The sequence below is a fragment of the Acinonyx jubatus genome, chromosome D4 (assembly GCF_027475565.1).
Source record: "Acinonyx jubatus isolate Ajub_Pintada_27869175 chromosome D4, VMU_Ajub_asm_v1.0, whole genome shotgun sequence".
Lineage (NCBI taxonomy): Eukaryota > Metazoa > Chordata > Mammalia > Carnivora > Felidae > Acinonyx > Acinonyx jubatus.
Genome location: NC_069391.1, coordinates 2,656,610 through 2,672,567, shown reverse-complemented (window position 1 = coordinate 2,672,567; position 15,958 = coordinate 2,656,610). Strand labels below are relative to the sequence as shown.

The 15,958-nt window shown below is 61.3% G+C and overlaps 1 protein-coding gene and 1 long non-coding RNA gene across 5 annotated transcripts in view; one reads left to right on the top strand and one right to left on the bottom strand.

Annotated features, from left to right (window-relative positions):
- BRD3 (bromodomain containing 3) overlaps positions 1–15,725 on the top strand; it is a 64,594-nt gene extending 48,869 nt beyond the window's left edge. For all 4 annotated transcript variants that reach the window (XM_053204414.1, XM_053204416.1, XM_053204413.1 and 1 more), the window contains 7 exons: positions 856–1,227; positions 4,072–4,200; positions 6,217–6,408; positions 7,555–7,796; positions 10,996–11,288; positions 12,402–12,527; positions 14,219–15,725. In XM_053204414.1, coding sequence (XP_053060389.1) covers positions 856–1,227; positions 4,072–4,200; positions 6,217–6,408; positions 7,555–7,796; positions 10,996–11,288; positions 12,402–12,527; positions 14,219–14,334 — 1,470 coding nt within the window. In that variant the 3' untranslated portion in view covers positions 14,335–15,725. The remainder of the gene's footprint in view (positions 1–855; positions 1,228–4,071; positions 4,201–6,216; positions 6,409–7,554; positions 7,797–10,995; positions 11,289–12,401; positions 12,528–14,218) is intronic.
- On the bottom strand, positions 7,020–10,678 carry LOC128312058 (uncharacterized). The gene is made up of 2 exons (XR_008290849.1): positions 9,996–10,678; positions 7,020–9,863 (listed from the first exon to the last, which is right to left on the bottom strand). It is a non-coding gene; the product is annotated as an uncharacterized LOC128312058 (long non-coding RNA).
- Positions 15,726–15,958: the final 233 nt, after the last annotated feature.

Sequence of the window (15,958 nt, the reverse complement as noted above, 5' to 3'; positions counted from 1 at the left end):
GCAGCACGCACCGTGATGCCTGTGGGCCCCCCGGCCCGGTGCCTGAAGAGACGCGCACGCCCCAGGACTCCCGGGCTTTAACAGGTTCTCCCTCACCGGGCACAGCCCCTGTGAGTGCCCTGCACACACCTGCAAAAGACTCTGTTGGTCGTTTTAACATTCCCTCTCCTCGGGGAAGAGAGCTCTCTGTGGCTCCCGCTGCCTTTGGGGTGAAAGTCCCGACTTGCCCAATCAGCCCCTGGGAGTCCTTGGCCCGAGACCCGCGGCTGCAATCCTGCCCTCCCCGCTCTTCCTGCCTCCGGGCCTCGGCCTGCTCCACCGTGGCTGCCCCTGGAGCCCCAGCTTTGAGGCCCTGATCTGGGGCTTTCCCACTGGCCTTTAAGAGCCGGGAATCCCGTTCATCTCTGCTGTCCCTTAGCCCGAGTCCCGCTTGGGGACGATCCTGGTCCTGGGGTCGTCCTGGTCATGCTGGCCTCTGGAGCCAGCACGGCCCCCGAGGTCAGACAGATGCAGCTGAGTCGCACGTGACCCCTCACGCTGCTGGGGTGTGACCGGAGCCTCGGGGGCCTGGGGGCAAACGGACAGGGCCCGCAGAGGGGCGGCTCGGGGGACGGTTTCTGAGTCCAGCCTCACCACTACCAGCTGTGTGACCTTGGGCCTGAAACGTGGCCCCTCTGAGCCTCGGCGTCCCGTGTGCCGCGGGGGTGGGGGGCAGCGGGAGGACGGGTGTGGCTGTGCATGCGCGTGCGCGCGGTCGCTTTGCTCTGTGCCTGGCCGATAGCGCCCTGGGAGCGCGGCTGCCGCCACCCGCGTCCTCGTGCCCGGCGCTCACCGGTCGCGTCGTCGCTGTCGCAGAAAAAGGGGGTGAAGCGGAAAGCAGACACCACGACGCCCACGACGTCGGCCATCACCGCGAGCCGGAGCGAGTCGCCCCCGCCGCTGTCAGACCCCAAGCAGGCCAAGGTGGTGGCGCGGCGAGAGAGCGGGGGCCGCCCCATCAAGCCGCCCAAGAAGGACCTGGAGGACGGCGAGGTGCCGCAGCACGCGGGCAAGAAGGGCAAGCTGTCGGAGCACTTGCGGCACTGTGACAGCATCCTCAAGGAGATGCTGTCCAAGAAGCACGCGGCCTACGCCTGGCCCTTCTACAAGCCGGTGGACGCCGAGGCCCTAGAGCTGCACGACTACCACGACATCATCAAGCACCCGATGGACCTCAGCACCGTCAAGGTACGCGGACGCGGGGCCCGCTCAGGGCGGGGCTGGCGCGTTGACCGCTGGCCGCGGGGGTCCCGCGGGCCCGGGGGCGGGGGGTGGGGAGGGAGGCGCGTTCTGCCTGCTGAGCCTGCGGCTTTGGGGTCCTCGTCCCGCTTGCACCCGGGTCTGCGCTCTCCTTCCCGCGTCCCGTGCCGGCGCGTCTGCGGTTCCCGTGACCTCAGCAAGGGGGCCCTTTTGGGCGACCCACGCCCTCACTGGCCAGACCGGGGCCTCGGAGTGGGGCAGGTGGCAGAGCTGAGACCGAGAGCCCGGGCCCCCCGGTTCCCGTGCCAGGGCCTCCGCCCGGGACTTTCTCGGGTGTTGCGCCAGGCCAGGCCGGTGTTAAACAAGCAGAGACCGGGGAGAGAAAGTGCCCCGGGGGGGGCGGCCGCAGCCGGAGGGCAGCAGACCCAGGGCTGGGATGAGCTCCCAGGGGTCTTCCCTGAGCACACACAGGTGGGGTTCCTGACCCCCTGTCCCGATCGGGCTCGAGCCCCAGCACACCTGCCCCCTTCCCCCCGTCTCCGGCGAGCCGGCCCAGTGCTGGTTCCCGAGGTTCCGAGGAACGCCCCTGGCAGTGGGGGACTGTAGGCCACCTCCTCTGCAAGCTGCCCATGTGGCCCCAAGAGCCACCCCCCAAAGGGGAGTGGTGGCGCCTTTGCACGGATAGGGTCTGGCCCTGGAACGGCTGGTCTCCGTCATTCTGCCTCGTTTCCCAGTGTTGCCAGACGCGGGCAGAGTCTCCTTACTGGAGCCTCCTCCCCCGGGCGCGTGTGGGTTTCAGGCAGGACAGACCTGGCTGTCCGCCCGCCCCCCCCCCCCCCCCCACCTCGGTGGTGGCGCTTGGTGAAGCATTCGAGTGACCAAGCCTCTTCCTCAGATACCTTAGGTCCTGCCCCCACTGGGAGCCTGGTACCCTTGGCTTTGGACGGTTCGTGACCAGCATGAGTCAGTACAAATGCAGGACGAACGCAAAGGTGCCAGCGAGGCAGAGGCCGGTGGAGAGCAGGTCCCAGCTCTGTGGCTGCCTCCCTTCCCGGGGAAGATTTGCTAACCGTGTGCTTCAGAGTCGTGCTTGGCCGAGGCCGGCTCTTGTCTAGCCGGTCTTGACTGTGGGGCGGCGGGAACACGCGCTCCCAGGTGCAGTTCTCGGAGGCCCAGTGCTCGCCTCGCGGAGGCTCTCTCCCTCCGCAGGGTCTGTGGGGTCCTGGCTGCAGGCTGACGGCAGGTGGCTGGCCCCCTCAGTCCCAGACAGGGCTGTCTGCCCGTCTCGTTCTCCCCATGCAGTGACCCGGCTGGGACTTGGGCTGGGGGCTACTGGGGCTGGGCCTTTTCGTCTGCACGCGCCGCTGCTGTTTAGAGACCGGGAAGCTGAGGCTGGACAGGGTGGGTGAGTTGTGGGCGGAGCCAGGCCCGGAATCCAGGTCTTTGACTCTTCAAGCCTTGAGCTCGGCCGGCAGAGCTCCCGTCACCCAGATGAGGGCGTCGTTGACAGCAGTGACACTCGTGCCCTTCTTAATCCCCAGAGCCTTGGGGGGCACGTGAGGCCGGACGGACGCGAGCAGCCACACGTCCAGGCCACACAGCCAGGGAGAGGCTGAGTGGGAAGCGCTGAGGCTGTGGGGAGGGGGCCGCGTCCTGCGGGGACCTGGGCGGTTTGCTCTGGCGTTCCCCTTGAGAAACACCCATCATCCGGGAGCCCCCGAGGAGCCCCAGCCAGCGGCCGACTCTCCTTGGGCCCCCAATGCACTTAGGTTTAGCCTGTCTGTGCCTCAGCCCCGCCCAGGCGGCCAGCGGTCAAGTGAGCACCAGAGCCTGAAAATCGTACAGGAGTCAAGAGGGTCTCGGGTGCCCGTTTGTGCCCGGTAGCCAGGCCTCCCGTGGTAGGGAGGCTGTGCCGAGGGCTGGAGCCATGCAGCCTGGGTGCTGTCCGCAGCTCTGCCGCTGGTGGGAGACGGGGCATGTATCCAGGGCGCTAGAGAGGCCGAGGGTCCTGGAGTCGGGCTGCAGTCAGCCCACCAGAGTCCGGGATTGTGTTAGTCTAGGCTCAAATGAGACAGGTGGTTGGGCCCTAACCTGCAGGGTCCCGCTGCAGTGGCGCTCAGCGCCCGGGGAAGAGGGGCAACCCTCGCCGACAGGAGGTCGCTGACTGATGATTTCTGCTTGGGCCTGGGAGAGCCAGGGAGCTCGCTCCCTCACCGAGTCTCCCCTCCATCTGCCCTGACTGGCAGCTTGTGCCCGTCCATGGTGGTGCCTCTGTGCTCGGCATACAGCCTGCCTGAGTCTCACCCCTGCCAGCCCCACCTTGTTCCACTGGGTCGGCCAGGACTGTCCGGTGCTGCTTGGGGGGGGGGGGGGGGGGGGGGGGCGTCTGGGTCCTCAGAGAGGTGAAGTGAACGTCTCAGTCCATGACCTGAGGAGACCCCCCCCCCCCCCAGCCCAGTGTTGGCAGTGACTTTTACCGGAAGCTCCTCGTCCCCCCTGAAGCTCCCCCCATGAGGGATTTCACTGTGTATAATGTCACACGATGTGTGGAAACCAGGGCAAGGAGAGCTTACGTGGCGGCTGCGGGAGCCAGGATGCCTCCTTTCCTTCCACCCAGGGCAGCGGCCTCTCTGGGGTGTTGTTCCAGGGGGTCCCAGAGCCCCCTCCCAAGCCCTCGAGTCCTGCTTCCTCCCTCCCTCCCTCCCTCCCTCTCTCTCTCTCTCATTTATTGGGCTTGCTGCTGGCAGTGGTCCATGCAGGCGGGGCCTGGCGGGGAGTGGGGTTGCTGGGCGGGGGCGGCGCCCGTCACACCCTGTCGCCCGTGTCTTACAGAAGAAGATGGACAGCCGCGAGTACCCAGACGCGCAGGGTTTCGCAGCTGACATCCGGTTAATGTTCTCCAATTGCTACAAGTACAACCCCCCGGACCACGAGGTGGTGGCCATGGCCAGGAAGCTCCAGGTAACCTGAGGCGCTCCCGGGCAGAGGGGCCTTCTGGGCACAGGTGGGACCCAGCCCAGGGTGGGCACTCGGGAAGGACACGGGCATCGCAGGGGACACGTGGCCAGGAACGCCGTGGGACACGTTTCTCCCCGGGGGCGGACGGACGAGCCGCGGGCACACGCCCTCCGGGCCGGGCGGATGAGGGGGTGTCCGTTCTGCAGCTCTGCTGCTCTCGGCTCCGTGCCTGGGGGTGTGGGGGGGCCTCGCCGCGAGGCTGCCGAGGTTGTATGTGATGGCTGTTTGCGTGGCCTTTTCTGACGCCGAAAGCGGTTTGTGGGAACGAGGTGTGGGAACCGTAGGGAAGGCGAGCCTGCCCTTTGGTGCAGGGGCTGTGTACCTGTGCTCTCACACCTCGCACGCACAGACGTGTGTGTGTGCGGGCACGTGCACGCGTGGGATTTTTGGCCAAAGTCTGGGTGCTGCGCACACGTTTCTGCGGGGGCCAGTACGCTCCCTTGGTGATGGGCGCTGTTGCTTTCATGGTTAATAGCAGCGGAGTGTTAAACGTCGTGTAATTGGAACAGTATTTTGGAGGGAAGAGTAAAAATCGTGGACCTCTACTCTCTCTCTTCCAGCATTCCGTTTCTCCAGGACGCAGTATGTTTGTTGTCGCGTGAGATGTTCCTAGTTTTTTGCTTAGAACGCTTTTTTTTGTCTGTCTTGGTCAGAACCCTTGACCACCCGAGACTCAGGGAGGGATGGGGGAGAAGCAGAGAAGCTGTCTTTGTGCCGCTGGGTCCTCCTGTGGGGGGGCCGTGCTGATGCCCGGGATGGGGGGGGGGGGGCGCCCTCTGTGGACCGGCTCCCGCTGGGGAGGAGGGCGCAGTGGCCTTGGTGGTCCCAGAATGCCCGGAGAAAGCCCGCGGGGTCTGCGGTTTCATACTGAGACCACGCCCGCTGTGCCTCGGAGCAGAGTTCCGCTCTGTGTTTGCTCTGTGATGCTTCTGAACCCGGTGCACCGGTTCAGCCTGATAAGGGAGCCAGGCGGCCCTGGTGGCAGGTCAGGTGTGCAAGCGGAGGCCGGAGGCCCCGCTTCTGTCCTGCAAAAGGTGGTTCTCGACAGCGCAGCCACAGAGGCCGAGAGCCTTGGTTAGTGATGGCCATTTTGCGTATGGGCTGGCACAGTGGTGCGGGGGCAGCTCTGGGGTCCGCGCCCCTCCAGGCCACGTGCCAGGGCCCGGCCAGACCCTGGCTCTGCGCCTCTGTGTCTTTGGGGCGGTCTTCACCCCAGGAGGAGAGTCTGGGTCCAGAACCCGGAGCGGGTGCTTCTGGAGCTGGATGGCTCATCACTGGGGTGGCATCTCACGTGAGTCATCTGGTGTGGATGCAGCTGGATGAGCTCTGCAGAGGGAGAGCTCCCACGTGGCTGTGCGCCCCCATCTGAAATGAACCTGGGCGGCCAGGAGAGGGGACCTGCGCTGGGAGGTGCTCCTGAGGGCCTGGGTCCTGCTCTGTGGGGGGCTCTTCGAAAGCCAACTTTGACAGGACAACTTTTTTGGGGCCTGAGTCGGAATGAGATGCGATGCTGCGGTAAAAACCCCAAGGTGACCCCAAGGGGGAAAGTAAACCAGCCCCCAGGCCCAGCAGCGGGGGGCCCCACAGAGGTCACAGGTCAGACAAAGGCAGGCACTCGGGCTGCTTTGCGGGGGGGGGGGGGGGCAGCCTCGGAGAGCCTCAGACCCAGAGGCTAAAGGGAGGCACCGGTCTCCAGAAGGTTTGCGTGCTTGAGAAAGGGGGCTTTCGGACCAGTTCCTAGAACGCTGTGTCCGTGGCTGGGGCCCCGTGGCGCCTGTCCCTGGACCTGCGCCCGGGGCCTAGATAGGTGGGGGGGCACCCTGGGGGGGGGCGGGCCTTCCAAGCAGCCGTGGGTGTTATCTCCGAGGGCATCTCAGGGGCCCTCGGGTGTGGGTCCCCCACCCCGAGGGGCCGCCTCGTGGGCGTCCAGGACCTCAGGCGGCCCCTGCTCTCCCACAGGACGTGTTTGAGATGCGGTTTGCCAAGATGCCGGACGAGCCCGCGGAGGCACCGGCACTGCCCGCCCCTGCGGCCCCCGTGCTGAGCAAGGGCGCCGAGAGCAGCCGCAGCAGCGAGGAGAGCTCCTCGGACTCGGGCAGCTCGGACTCGGAGGAGGAGAGGGCCACCAGGCTGGCGGAGCTGCAGGAGCAGGTGCGGGCAGTCGTCTGTCCTGGGGGCCCCTCGGCCGCGCCCGCGGGTCGGGGTCACGCCCGCCTGGCTTGCGGTGGCCGTTCCGGGGGTCCCGGCGGACCCCGGGTGCCTCGCCCGCTGCGGAAGCGTCTGAGGGGGGCCGGCTCCCTGGCCGCTGCGGGGGTGAGGCGGCCCGAGAGCCGGGTGCAGGTGCCTCCGTGGTCACCACGGTGGGGCTGGCGTTGGACGTCAGCTTGAGCCTCGTTAGAGGCGACGCCACAGGGAAGGTGGCCCTGGGTGCAGCCACCGGGCAGCCTGGGATCCGCGAGGATCCGTTTCCTCCCCTGTGAGGTGCAGCTTACGGCGGCCCCTCGTGGCCCATGTTGGGGGGGGGTGTCCCTGAAACGAGATGGTAGCTGCTGGCGCTGGGTCAGTCTGTGCATCTGCCGAGTGGCCTCCCTGTGGCTTCTGAAGGAAGCTGTGGAAAACCTCCTTCGTGCAGACGAATAGACCTCTATCTAACAGGCCTCTATGTAGACTTGCCTTCGTCTGAAAGATACCTGGTGAGAAGAACGTTAGCTACCATTTAAGGTTTTTTGTTTTGCTTTTTTAATGTTTATTTGTTTTTGAAAGAGAGAGAGAGAGAGAGAGAGAGAGAGAGAGAGAGAGCGCGAGCGAGCAGGGGAGGGGCACAGAATCGGAAGCGGGCTCCAGGCTCCGAGCCGTCCGCCCAGAGCCCGACGCGGGGCTCGAACTCGTGAACCGTGAGATCGTGACCTGAGCCGAAGTCGGAGGCTTAACCGACTGAGCCCCCCAGGCACCCTTGGCTACGATTTATCAGGTTGTTACTATGCGCCCGTCCTGGTCTGCACGTGTCACCAGGCTCACCTGCTGGCCTCCTGGCCACCCGTGAGCCTCGTTTCCGGTGAGGACGGCAAGGCAGCTCTCCTCCAGCTGTCACGGGGCAGTGAGGGCAGAGTGGAGCTCGATGCCACCTGCTCTGGGACCTGCCTGCCTTTCCACAGCAGGGTGTGGCCCCGGTGGCCCTGGCTCACCTCCCCGCAAGGTTGAGGTAGCTCCAAGGGCACCCCAAAGCCCCCGCCACCACCTGTGGTCCCCTTGGGCCAGCCCCAGGGCAGCCTTGCTCAGCCACCTGCTATCTTCCAGCTGAAGGCCGTGCACGAGCAGCTGGCCGCCCTGTCGCAGGCCCCAGTGAATAAGCCAAAGAGGAAGAAGGAGAAGAAGGAGAAGGAGAAGAAAAAGAAGGACAAGGACAAGGACAAGGACAAGGAGAGGCACAAGGCGAAGTCCGAGGACGACAAGAAGGCCAAGGTGGCCCCACCTGCCAAGCAGGCCCAACCGAAGAAGCCTCCCGCCAAGAAGGCCAGCAGCACAGCCGCAGCCAGCAGGTGGGCTGTAGTGCCTTCAGACCCCTTCGAGCCCAGTGCCCCACGTCCTAGGTGCTTGTGTGGTGGGCCAGGTGCTGGATCTGGGCCTCTGAGCCTTGGGGGCAAGTCCCGGTGATGCGGAGACTGGGCTCTCGTCATCCAGCGGGATGGGAGCTGGGTGGTCCTTGTCTCTCCCGCCTCTTGGGGAGACTAGGGGGACAGATGAGGCCCTTTTTGCGAACCCTGGGCTCTGGGGGGCCTTGCTCAGCAGTCCGTGCAGCTAGCCTCTCGATCTCGGGCACCATCTGGCACAGACCTTGGCATCTCCAGGCTTTGGGGATGTTTTCCTGATTTGATCTGGGGGCGCTGCACCTTGGCAGAGATTCTGCTGTCTGATCTGCCTGCCTTCTGTCTTCACCCTTGCCACACCAGCCACTGCCCTGAGGAGTGCCTACCCCTCCCCGGACAATGGGGACAGTGGAGGACGGGGGGGAAGGCACGCCTCTCCCGCAAGGTAGAAGGAAGGCTTCCCAGAGGAGGGGTGACCGCTGTGCAAGAGCAGCAGTCTTGCAGCAACTCGGCAGCAGTCGGGTTACGGTTCCAAGGGTCAGGAACAGCGGGGACAAAGCCATGGAGCCCAGCAGAAGCGTTCTAGAAACCAGTGGGAATTAGGACGAGGTCGGCTCCACTGAGGAACAGAGACTGGGTCGGGAAGAGGAGTGGCTGAGGTTGGCCAGCTTTGTTGAGGCTTCTGGTTTTATCCCCTGAGCAAGTGAAGGGGAGTCAGGAAGTGTTGGAGCTAGAAGTGGTCAGATCCTGGTCCATGTGGAGAATGGGTCAGTGGGAGGCAGTAATGGGAGAAAGGACACCCTGGGAGGTTTTGTGGTTCTGCAGGCAAGAGAGGCCCGGGTGGCTGTGGAGGTGGGAAGCCAAAGGGACAGGCTGTGGTGCCTGGAAGCCAGAGGACAGAGGCATGTGGACTCTGGCAGCTGGGTTGACGGCAGCATTGTCCAGAGGTGGTGGTGGGAATACTCGGGTTTTGCCCGCCCTCCCTCAGATTTTCTCGTACTCTCTGTCTGGATTTGGTGTCAGTATAACACTGGCCTCAAAAATGAGTTGGGAGGTGCTCTCTCTTATTTTCGGAGTAGATGTGTAGAGTTGGTGTTCATTCTTAAATATTAAGTAGAACTCCCCAGCAAAAGCGTCCAGGCCTGGAGTTTTCGTTGTTAGGTTTTTAACAGTGAACCCAGTTATTTTTGTAGCTAGGGGACTAGTCAGCTTATCAGTTTCTTCTTGGCTGAGTTTTGGGGATTTGTGCCTTTGGACACATTGCTCCTTTCCCTGAATTGTGGAATTTATGGGCATTGGTTTGTTTACTGTGTGCCTTTGTTATCCTTGTAACGTCTGTGGGGTCTGTAGTGATGTGTCCTTTCTTTTACTCCTGGTGGTGGTAACTTGTGTCTTTTTTCTCAGTGAATGTGGAGATTGATTGATTTGTTTTATTGGCCATAGAAACAACTAGCTTTTAACGTCATTGGCTTTTGTCTGCTTTCGCTTCCTTTTGTTTATGGTCTTACTTTTATTATTTCCTTTGCTTGCTTTGGACTTAATTTGCTCTCTTGAATTAGGAACTTAGGTTTATTGATTTGAGATCTTTTGTAACGTAAGCATTTAGTAATAACTGTTAATTTCTATCTAAACACTGTTTCAGCTGTACTCTGTAAATTTGATATATGATTTTATTTGGTTCAAAATATCTTCTGATTTCCCTTCAGACTTGCTCTTTGACCACAGGATATTTAGACGTGTTAATTTCCAAGTAACTAGAGATTCTTCTGGACGTTTTTCTGTTACTAGTTTCTGGTTTAATTCCATTAGGGCCTGAGAACATACTTTGTGTGATCTCAGTACTTTTGAATTTGTTCAGATTTATTTTATGGCCAAGATTTGGCGATGTTCCACGTGGACTTGCATATGTGTTCTCCCGCTGCTGGGTCTAGTGTTGCCTAAATGTCAGGGGGGAAAAAAAAAGACAAAAACGTGTCAGTTGGGTTAATTTGGTTGATGGTGGTGTTGGTCTTCTCTCTTCTTGCTGATTTGTTGCATTAATTAACGTGAGGGAGAGAATCGTTGGGTCCCCAGCCGTAATCGCGGATGTGTCTGCCTCCTTTGGTTCTACCGCTTTTGCTTCATGTATTTTGAGGCTTGGATTTCAGACACATGCATGCTGAGGACCGTGATGTCTTCTCGGTCAGTCGATCCTTTTACCATGTGCTGTTTCTTCCTGACGATATTCCTTTTTCTGAAGTCTCCTCTGTCTGATGCTAATACACCCACTGCAGCTCAGCTTTCTTTGGGTTAGCCTTTGATTCCCCCATTTCTTTACTCTTAACCTGGTTCCGTCACTGTATTTAAAATGGGGCTTGTGGACCACATGCAAGTCGGGTCTTGTTTCTTATCCAGCCTGATTTTGCTTTTCTTTTAGGTGGTGTCTTTAGACCATTTATGTTTAATGTAGTAATTGTTACAGTTGCATTTTGGTCTGCCATTCCGTGTCTTCTGTCATCCCTCTGGTTTTTACTCCTCTGTCTCCGTTCCTGTCTCCTTTTGGATTATGTCAATATGGAGGTCAGTTTTTGACCTGCCGAATTTGAGATGAATTTGAGATGCCCGTGGGGTGTTGAAGGGAGCTGACCACTGTACTCCTTTCCTGGCTCAGGCTTGGAGCACCTTCTGCTGGAACAGGGTGTTCTGTATCTCTGCAGGTACACATGCAGCCCTCAGCCCACCTGGCTTCTCTGCCTGGGGCACCACTTTGGGCTTGCTCCTTGGTAAAAGAGCCTGGTTCTGGAGAGGAAGAAGGCCAGACAGAATGTGGGCAAGGGGCTGGGCTTCAGGGGGGCTGGAGGCTCCACGGGGTGGGGGTAGGGACATGGGGCAGGGCCTCCATGGGGGCTGGGGGAACAGGGGTAGGGGCTTCACAGGGGACGGGGCAGGGGCTCCATGAGGCTGGGGGGACAAGGGGCAGAGGGGATGAGGCTGGGGCTTCACGGGGGTGGGGGGACGGGGGGCAGGGGGGCAGGAGACAGGAAGATGGGGCTGGGGAGACAGACGGGGCAGGGGCTCCACGGGGGATGGGAGGACAGAGGCAGGGGCTCCACATGGTCAGCGGGACGGGACAGGGGCTCTGTGCCACGGCGTTCTTTGCCTTGTCCCTCAGGCAGCCCAAGAAGGGCGGCAAGCAGGCGTCAGCCTCCTACGACTCGGAGGAGGAGGAAGAGGGCTTGCCCATGAGCTACGACGAGAAGCGCCAGCTCAGCCTGGACATCAACCGGCTGCCCGGGGAGAAGCTGGGCCGGGTGGTGCACATCATCCAGTCCCGGGAGCCCTCACTCAGGGACTCCAACCCTGACGAGATAGAGATTGACTTTGAGACTCTGAAACCCACCACGTTGCGGGAACTAGAGAGATACGTCAAGTCTTGTTTACAGAAAAAGCAAAGGAAGCCATTCTGTAAGTTGTGGGGGCAGAGCACCCTACTTGCCATCTCTGTCCTCCTCCCCCCCCCCCGCCTCCCCCGCTTCCCTCTTCTGTAGGCCCGGTGGGGGCGGGGCGGGGGGGGGGGGAAGCTAGGAAGTGGGGTGGGTCACTCTCCTCCCCCCATTCCCGCCATGTGCCCCAAAGACAGGTGCTGATGGCTCAGCCGGGCCCTCCTCCCCTGCCCTTGGGGAGTCACAGGGACAGGCAGGACCCCTGGGTCGGTCCTGAGCCTCCTGCATTTGAGTGCCAGCTGAGGCCTTCGCCACAAGCCTCCCTGAGGCTCCGTTTGGAGCAGGGCTGCAGGGGACCTCTCGATGGTCCCCCTGCCGGGGCAGACCAGTTTCCTCTTACTGGGAGTTGAGGGTCCAGAGGCCTCCCAGGACGGACGTTGGCACCGGATGGGGACGAGGCACTGCCTGGGGCAGCGGGTGCTGGGGAGTGAGGGAAAGGACAGGCCCGAGGAGGCAGGAGAGCCGGGCAGTGCCCGGCCCCAGGGAACAGCCAGCGTGCACCTACACCTGCGTGTGGCCCGCTCATCGGGCTTTCTCCCTCACTCTGAGGGGTCGGTCGCGTCCCCCTGGACGGAGTCACGTGACCCCCGCAGTCACGCACTTTGGGCCCTCGGTAAGCTCCCCTTGGACTCCGAGGTGGCGGCACAGGCGTGCGGGGCGGCCGAGCCGAGGGAGAGCTTCGCCCGCGAGGACTGTGAGTTGGAGGGTCGGCGTTCAGGTCTCGACTCTGCCCTCCGCACGGGGGACGGTGTCGCCAAGCGGCACACGCCCGTCTGTGCGCCGTGTGGAGTGGGGACGGCGTGAGGTTTGCAGAAAAGGCTGTGCCTGTGGCGAGGGAACAGCGCGTGCGGGCCGGGGTCCGTGTCCCGGCAGGGAACTCGGGCGGCGGCCTGGCGGGGCGGGGCGGGGGGGGGGGGGGGGGGGGCGGCCAGGCACAGCTTGTGAGCCCCCGGGAGGGGGCGTGCCGGCTGGCACCTAGAGGCCGCCCTGCCGAGGGCCGGGTGCAGCCTTGGCCCCAGGGGTGGCTGCCCGCCCTCTCCGCGCCCCGCCTTCTCAGCTCTGTGCTCTTGTGCAGCCACAAGCGGGAAGAAGCAGGCGGCCAAGTCGAAGGAGGAGTTAGCTCAGGAAAAGAAGAAGGAGTTAGAGAGGCGGCTGCAGGATGTCAGCGGACAGCTGAACAACAAGAAGCCTGCCAAGAAAGGTACCTGTGCGTGGGCCACGCTGCTGCCGAGGCGCGGGGTCCCCCGGCGGCCCCTGCTGCTGCTGGCGAGGGGGGAGGGTCGGCGGTAGGGCGGTGGCCGGCGGACCCAGGCTTCGGTCCGCGGTGCCACCGGCTCAGGGGCAGCGTGTCCTCAGGTGAAGCTCTCGATCTCTTGAACCCCCAAGTCCCTTGCCTGTAAACAGGGGACCCCGGTCCTGCAGGGAGGTTGAGCAGATGGGAGGCATGGGTGGAAGCGCCCCAGGCCAGAACCCCCGGAGAGGACTCTGCGGAAGGGCCTCACTGTGGTCTTTGGGGGTACACCCCTTGGCTTGCGAGGGACTGGGGTCCTGGCCCCTGGCAGCGGGCTTCCTTCCCGGCCGCCCCTGGCCAGGCCCTGTGCTTTGTGGACCGCGGAGCCTTATTTTAGGTGAGCAGGTGATTTGACTCGTTGTCTCTTTCCTCCGGAGCCTGTGAGAAAGGGCAAATAATTTTCTCCCGGCCCCAGGGATGGTGGCGCCCAGGGGGTGATCAGGGTCGGGGTCCCATCTGCACGATAGTGTGGCGGCTGCCTGCCGCCGCCTTGCCGAGTCCTGCTTGCCCTGCCTGCTCCCTCTGAAGCCTGGGAGGGTCCCCTGGATCGCCCCCGGGAAGGGCAGAGTAGGCGGCACGTGACTGGTGGATATCTTTATACTGCTGACCTCCCCCCACGCCCCGTCAGATTCCCAGCAGATCGCACCTGTGTTTTCTAGACTCAAGTATATTTAGTTTTGTTGACCTCTGAGCTAGTTTTACTCCCACTTCTGACACCAAGTGTGTGGGCTTCTGCTCACGCTGACTCTGCAGTGCCAGCTGTGGGTGGGGTCCAGCCATCCAGTTCGGTCCTGACACTATTTACGTAGGGTTCGCTCAGACCCCAGTGGTGGGGGGTCCACCCCCAAAGACCGCCCTTCTCTTCGATGCCCGGTGCGAGTCCTGGGCCTGCCTTACCACCAAGCTGTCAGCTGGGGTTCCCGTGACCCTCTGCTCGGATTTGATAATTTGCTAGGATGGCTCGCAGAACTCAGGAAGGTGCTTTATTTACTGTGTCGTTTATTGTAAAGGGCACAACTCAGGAACAGCCGAAGGGGAGGGGGCGGTGCACAGGGCGAGGCGTGGCAGGGGTGAGGGCGTGGAGCTTCCCTCCCCTCGCTGGGCACGCCACCCTCCCCGCCCGTCCGCCAACCTGGAAGCTCTGGGGAGCGAGAACATTTTAGCGCTCCACCTCCCCTGCCCTCCCTTCCCCGGAGTTAGGGGCCAGGGGGTGAAAGTTCCCGGCCCCCTCCACGTGGTTTTCCTGGGGACCAGCTGTACCCTGAGTCGCTCATGAGCATAAACTCGGGTGTGATGTGAAGGGGGCTCCGTGCAAATAACCAAAGACGTCCCCGTCCGGGGATTCCAAGGGTTTTCGGAGCTCTGTGCCCAGAACCCGGACAGAGGCCGAGCGCATCTCTTACCGTACCATGATGTCATTAACGCGGTCATTCTTTTCAACAAACGTTCGTTAATATTGCCCGAGCTTCGGGGTGAAGAAGTGGGTGGGTCGAGGCAGGGGACGTGGCGGTGTGACGCCGGTGCACGTTCCGGAAGGGCTCGCCCGGCGGGTGCGTGGGGGTGCGCGGGGGAGCGCCTCTCACCTGTCGCGTCTCCCTCAGAGAAAGCGGGCTCCGCGCCCTCGGGAGGGCCGTCCCGGCTCAGCAGCAGCAGCTCGTCCGCGTCCGGGAGCAGCAGTTCCAGCGGATCCAGCTCCGACAGCAGCGACTCGGAATGAGCTCTGGACTCACGGAATGGCACAAAACCAGCGACGTCGCGCACGCCCCGACTCTGCAGTGTTCCCTTCTATGGTTAATATACTACTTTCGTTCCATGGTGTGCGGGCTTTCTTCTTAACTCAGTGTTATGGTAGCTTCCAGTTTTTGCTTTAATAGGTCAGAGATCTTTCTCGTGGGTACGTGAGGCTTTATGAGACGGTGCGACTCTGCATAAAGTCTTTGTGACCGAACTCGGTTGCTTGGAGATGGTAACTTCGAACGCTGACCTGACAGCCGTAGAAAAAACATGCCAGATGCGGTCTGAGGTTTCTTGCGAAACGCCTCTCTTAACGCCCCACCTGGTCTCTAGCTCCGGAACGCATTGTTGCAAAGGAAGTGTCTCTGGATGGTACTGTATGGAAAGCGGTCAGCTTGGCAAACGGGTGCTGTCTTTGTCCTTTGGGCCCCGAGCTCAGCCTTGCGGCTGGGGTCGCCTCTTTCTGGGGGCGCGGAGAACAGCCAGCCTGGCGCGGGCTCCGGGGGCCCCGTCCAGCTCCAGGCAGGGCTTCTGCAGGGGCGGGGAGAGAGGCAGGCGGGCGCGGAGAGGAGGGGTGTCCAGGGCTCCCGGAAGGGAACACGGGGGCTGCGTGTGCAGCTCGTAGGTTTCCATACACTGAAACTTTTACCTCAACTTAAGGGAAAAAAAAAAAAAAAAAAAAAAAACAACGAAAAACAAAACAAAAAAAAAGATTAAAAAGACAAAAAATAAATAAAAAAATAAAAGGAGACCTTTTTGTAAGGTTCAGCAGTTTTCTATGAAAGCCCAGCCCGACGTGTGTCCCCAGCTCATCAGCTGCCGCACACCCTGGAACCGTTTCCCCGACTTCGTGTATATATGAATACTTTATTTATTAACATCATTGGTCATTTTTTTAAGAAAAAGAAAAGAAAAAACTGCAAAAGAAATGCATTAAAAAAAAAAAATCGCAGAAGTGCAGGCCTCGTCAGTGGTCGGCAGGAGAACCCCGGACTCCGGCCTGCAGGTGCTCGTGCCCCACCGCCCGCGCCGGCCCCCCTCCCGGCTCCGCTGGGGTTCCGCGTCTGTTCTTCGTGTGTGTGTGTGTGTGTGTGTGTGTGTGTGTGTGTGTGTGTGTGAGAGAGAGACGTTTGGAGACGTACAGACAACTACCAGCTGCAGCACACCCCCAGTTTTTATTTTGTTGAGTTCTTTTGTATTCGCCTCTGGTCTCTTTAGGACTATTTTAAAAGAAATCAATTTAGGGAACCCCAGTTATATAATATAAACTTTGTAATCTGAGAGAAAAAAAAATGTATAGTAAATCTAAGTCTTGATTTTTAACTTTCTATTGTAAAAAAAAATAATAATAATAATATACAGAGTTTAACAGAAGGTTATGTTTTGGTTTTGTTTCTTCCAGAGGCCGCCCTGCGGCCTTTGACGACAGGGACGCCCCGCCCCCACACTGCCTGCCTGAGCTCTGAGCGTGTGGCTCAGGCCAAGAGTGCCAGGGGTCCGCCGTCCGGGTCCCCAGACGGGGCACCCCTCACCTCCCAGCCCCCAGGGCAGGGGCAGCGGCCCCCCGCTGCCACCTTTCAGCCCACCACCGGGCTCACCCTGGCTGG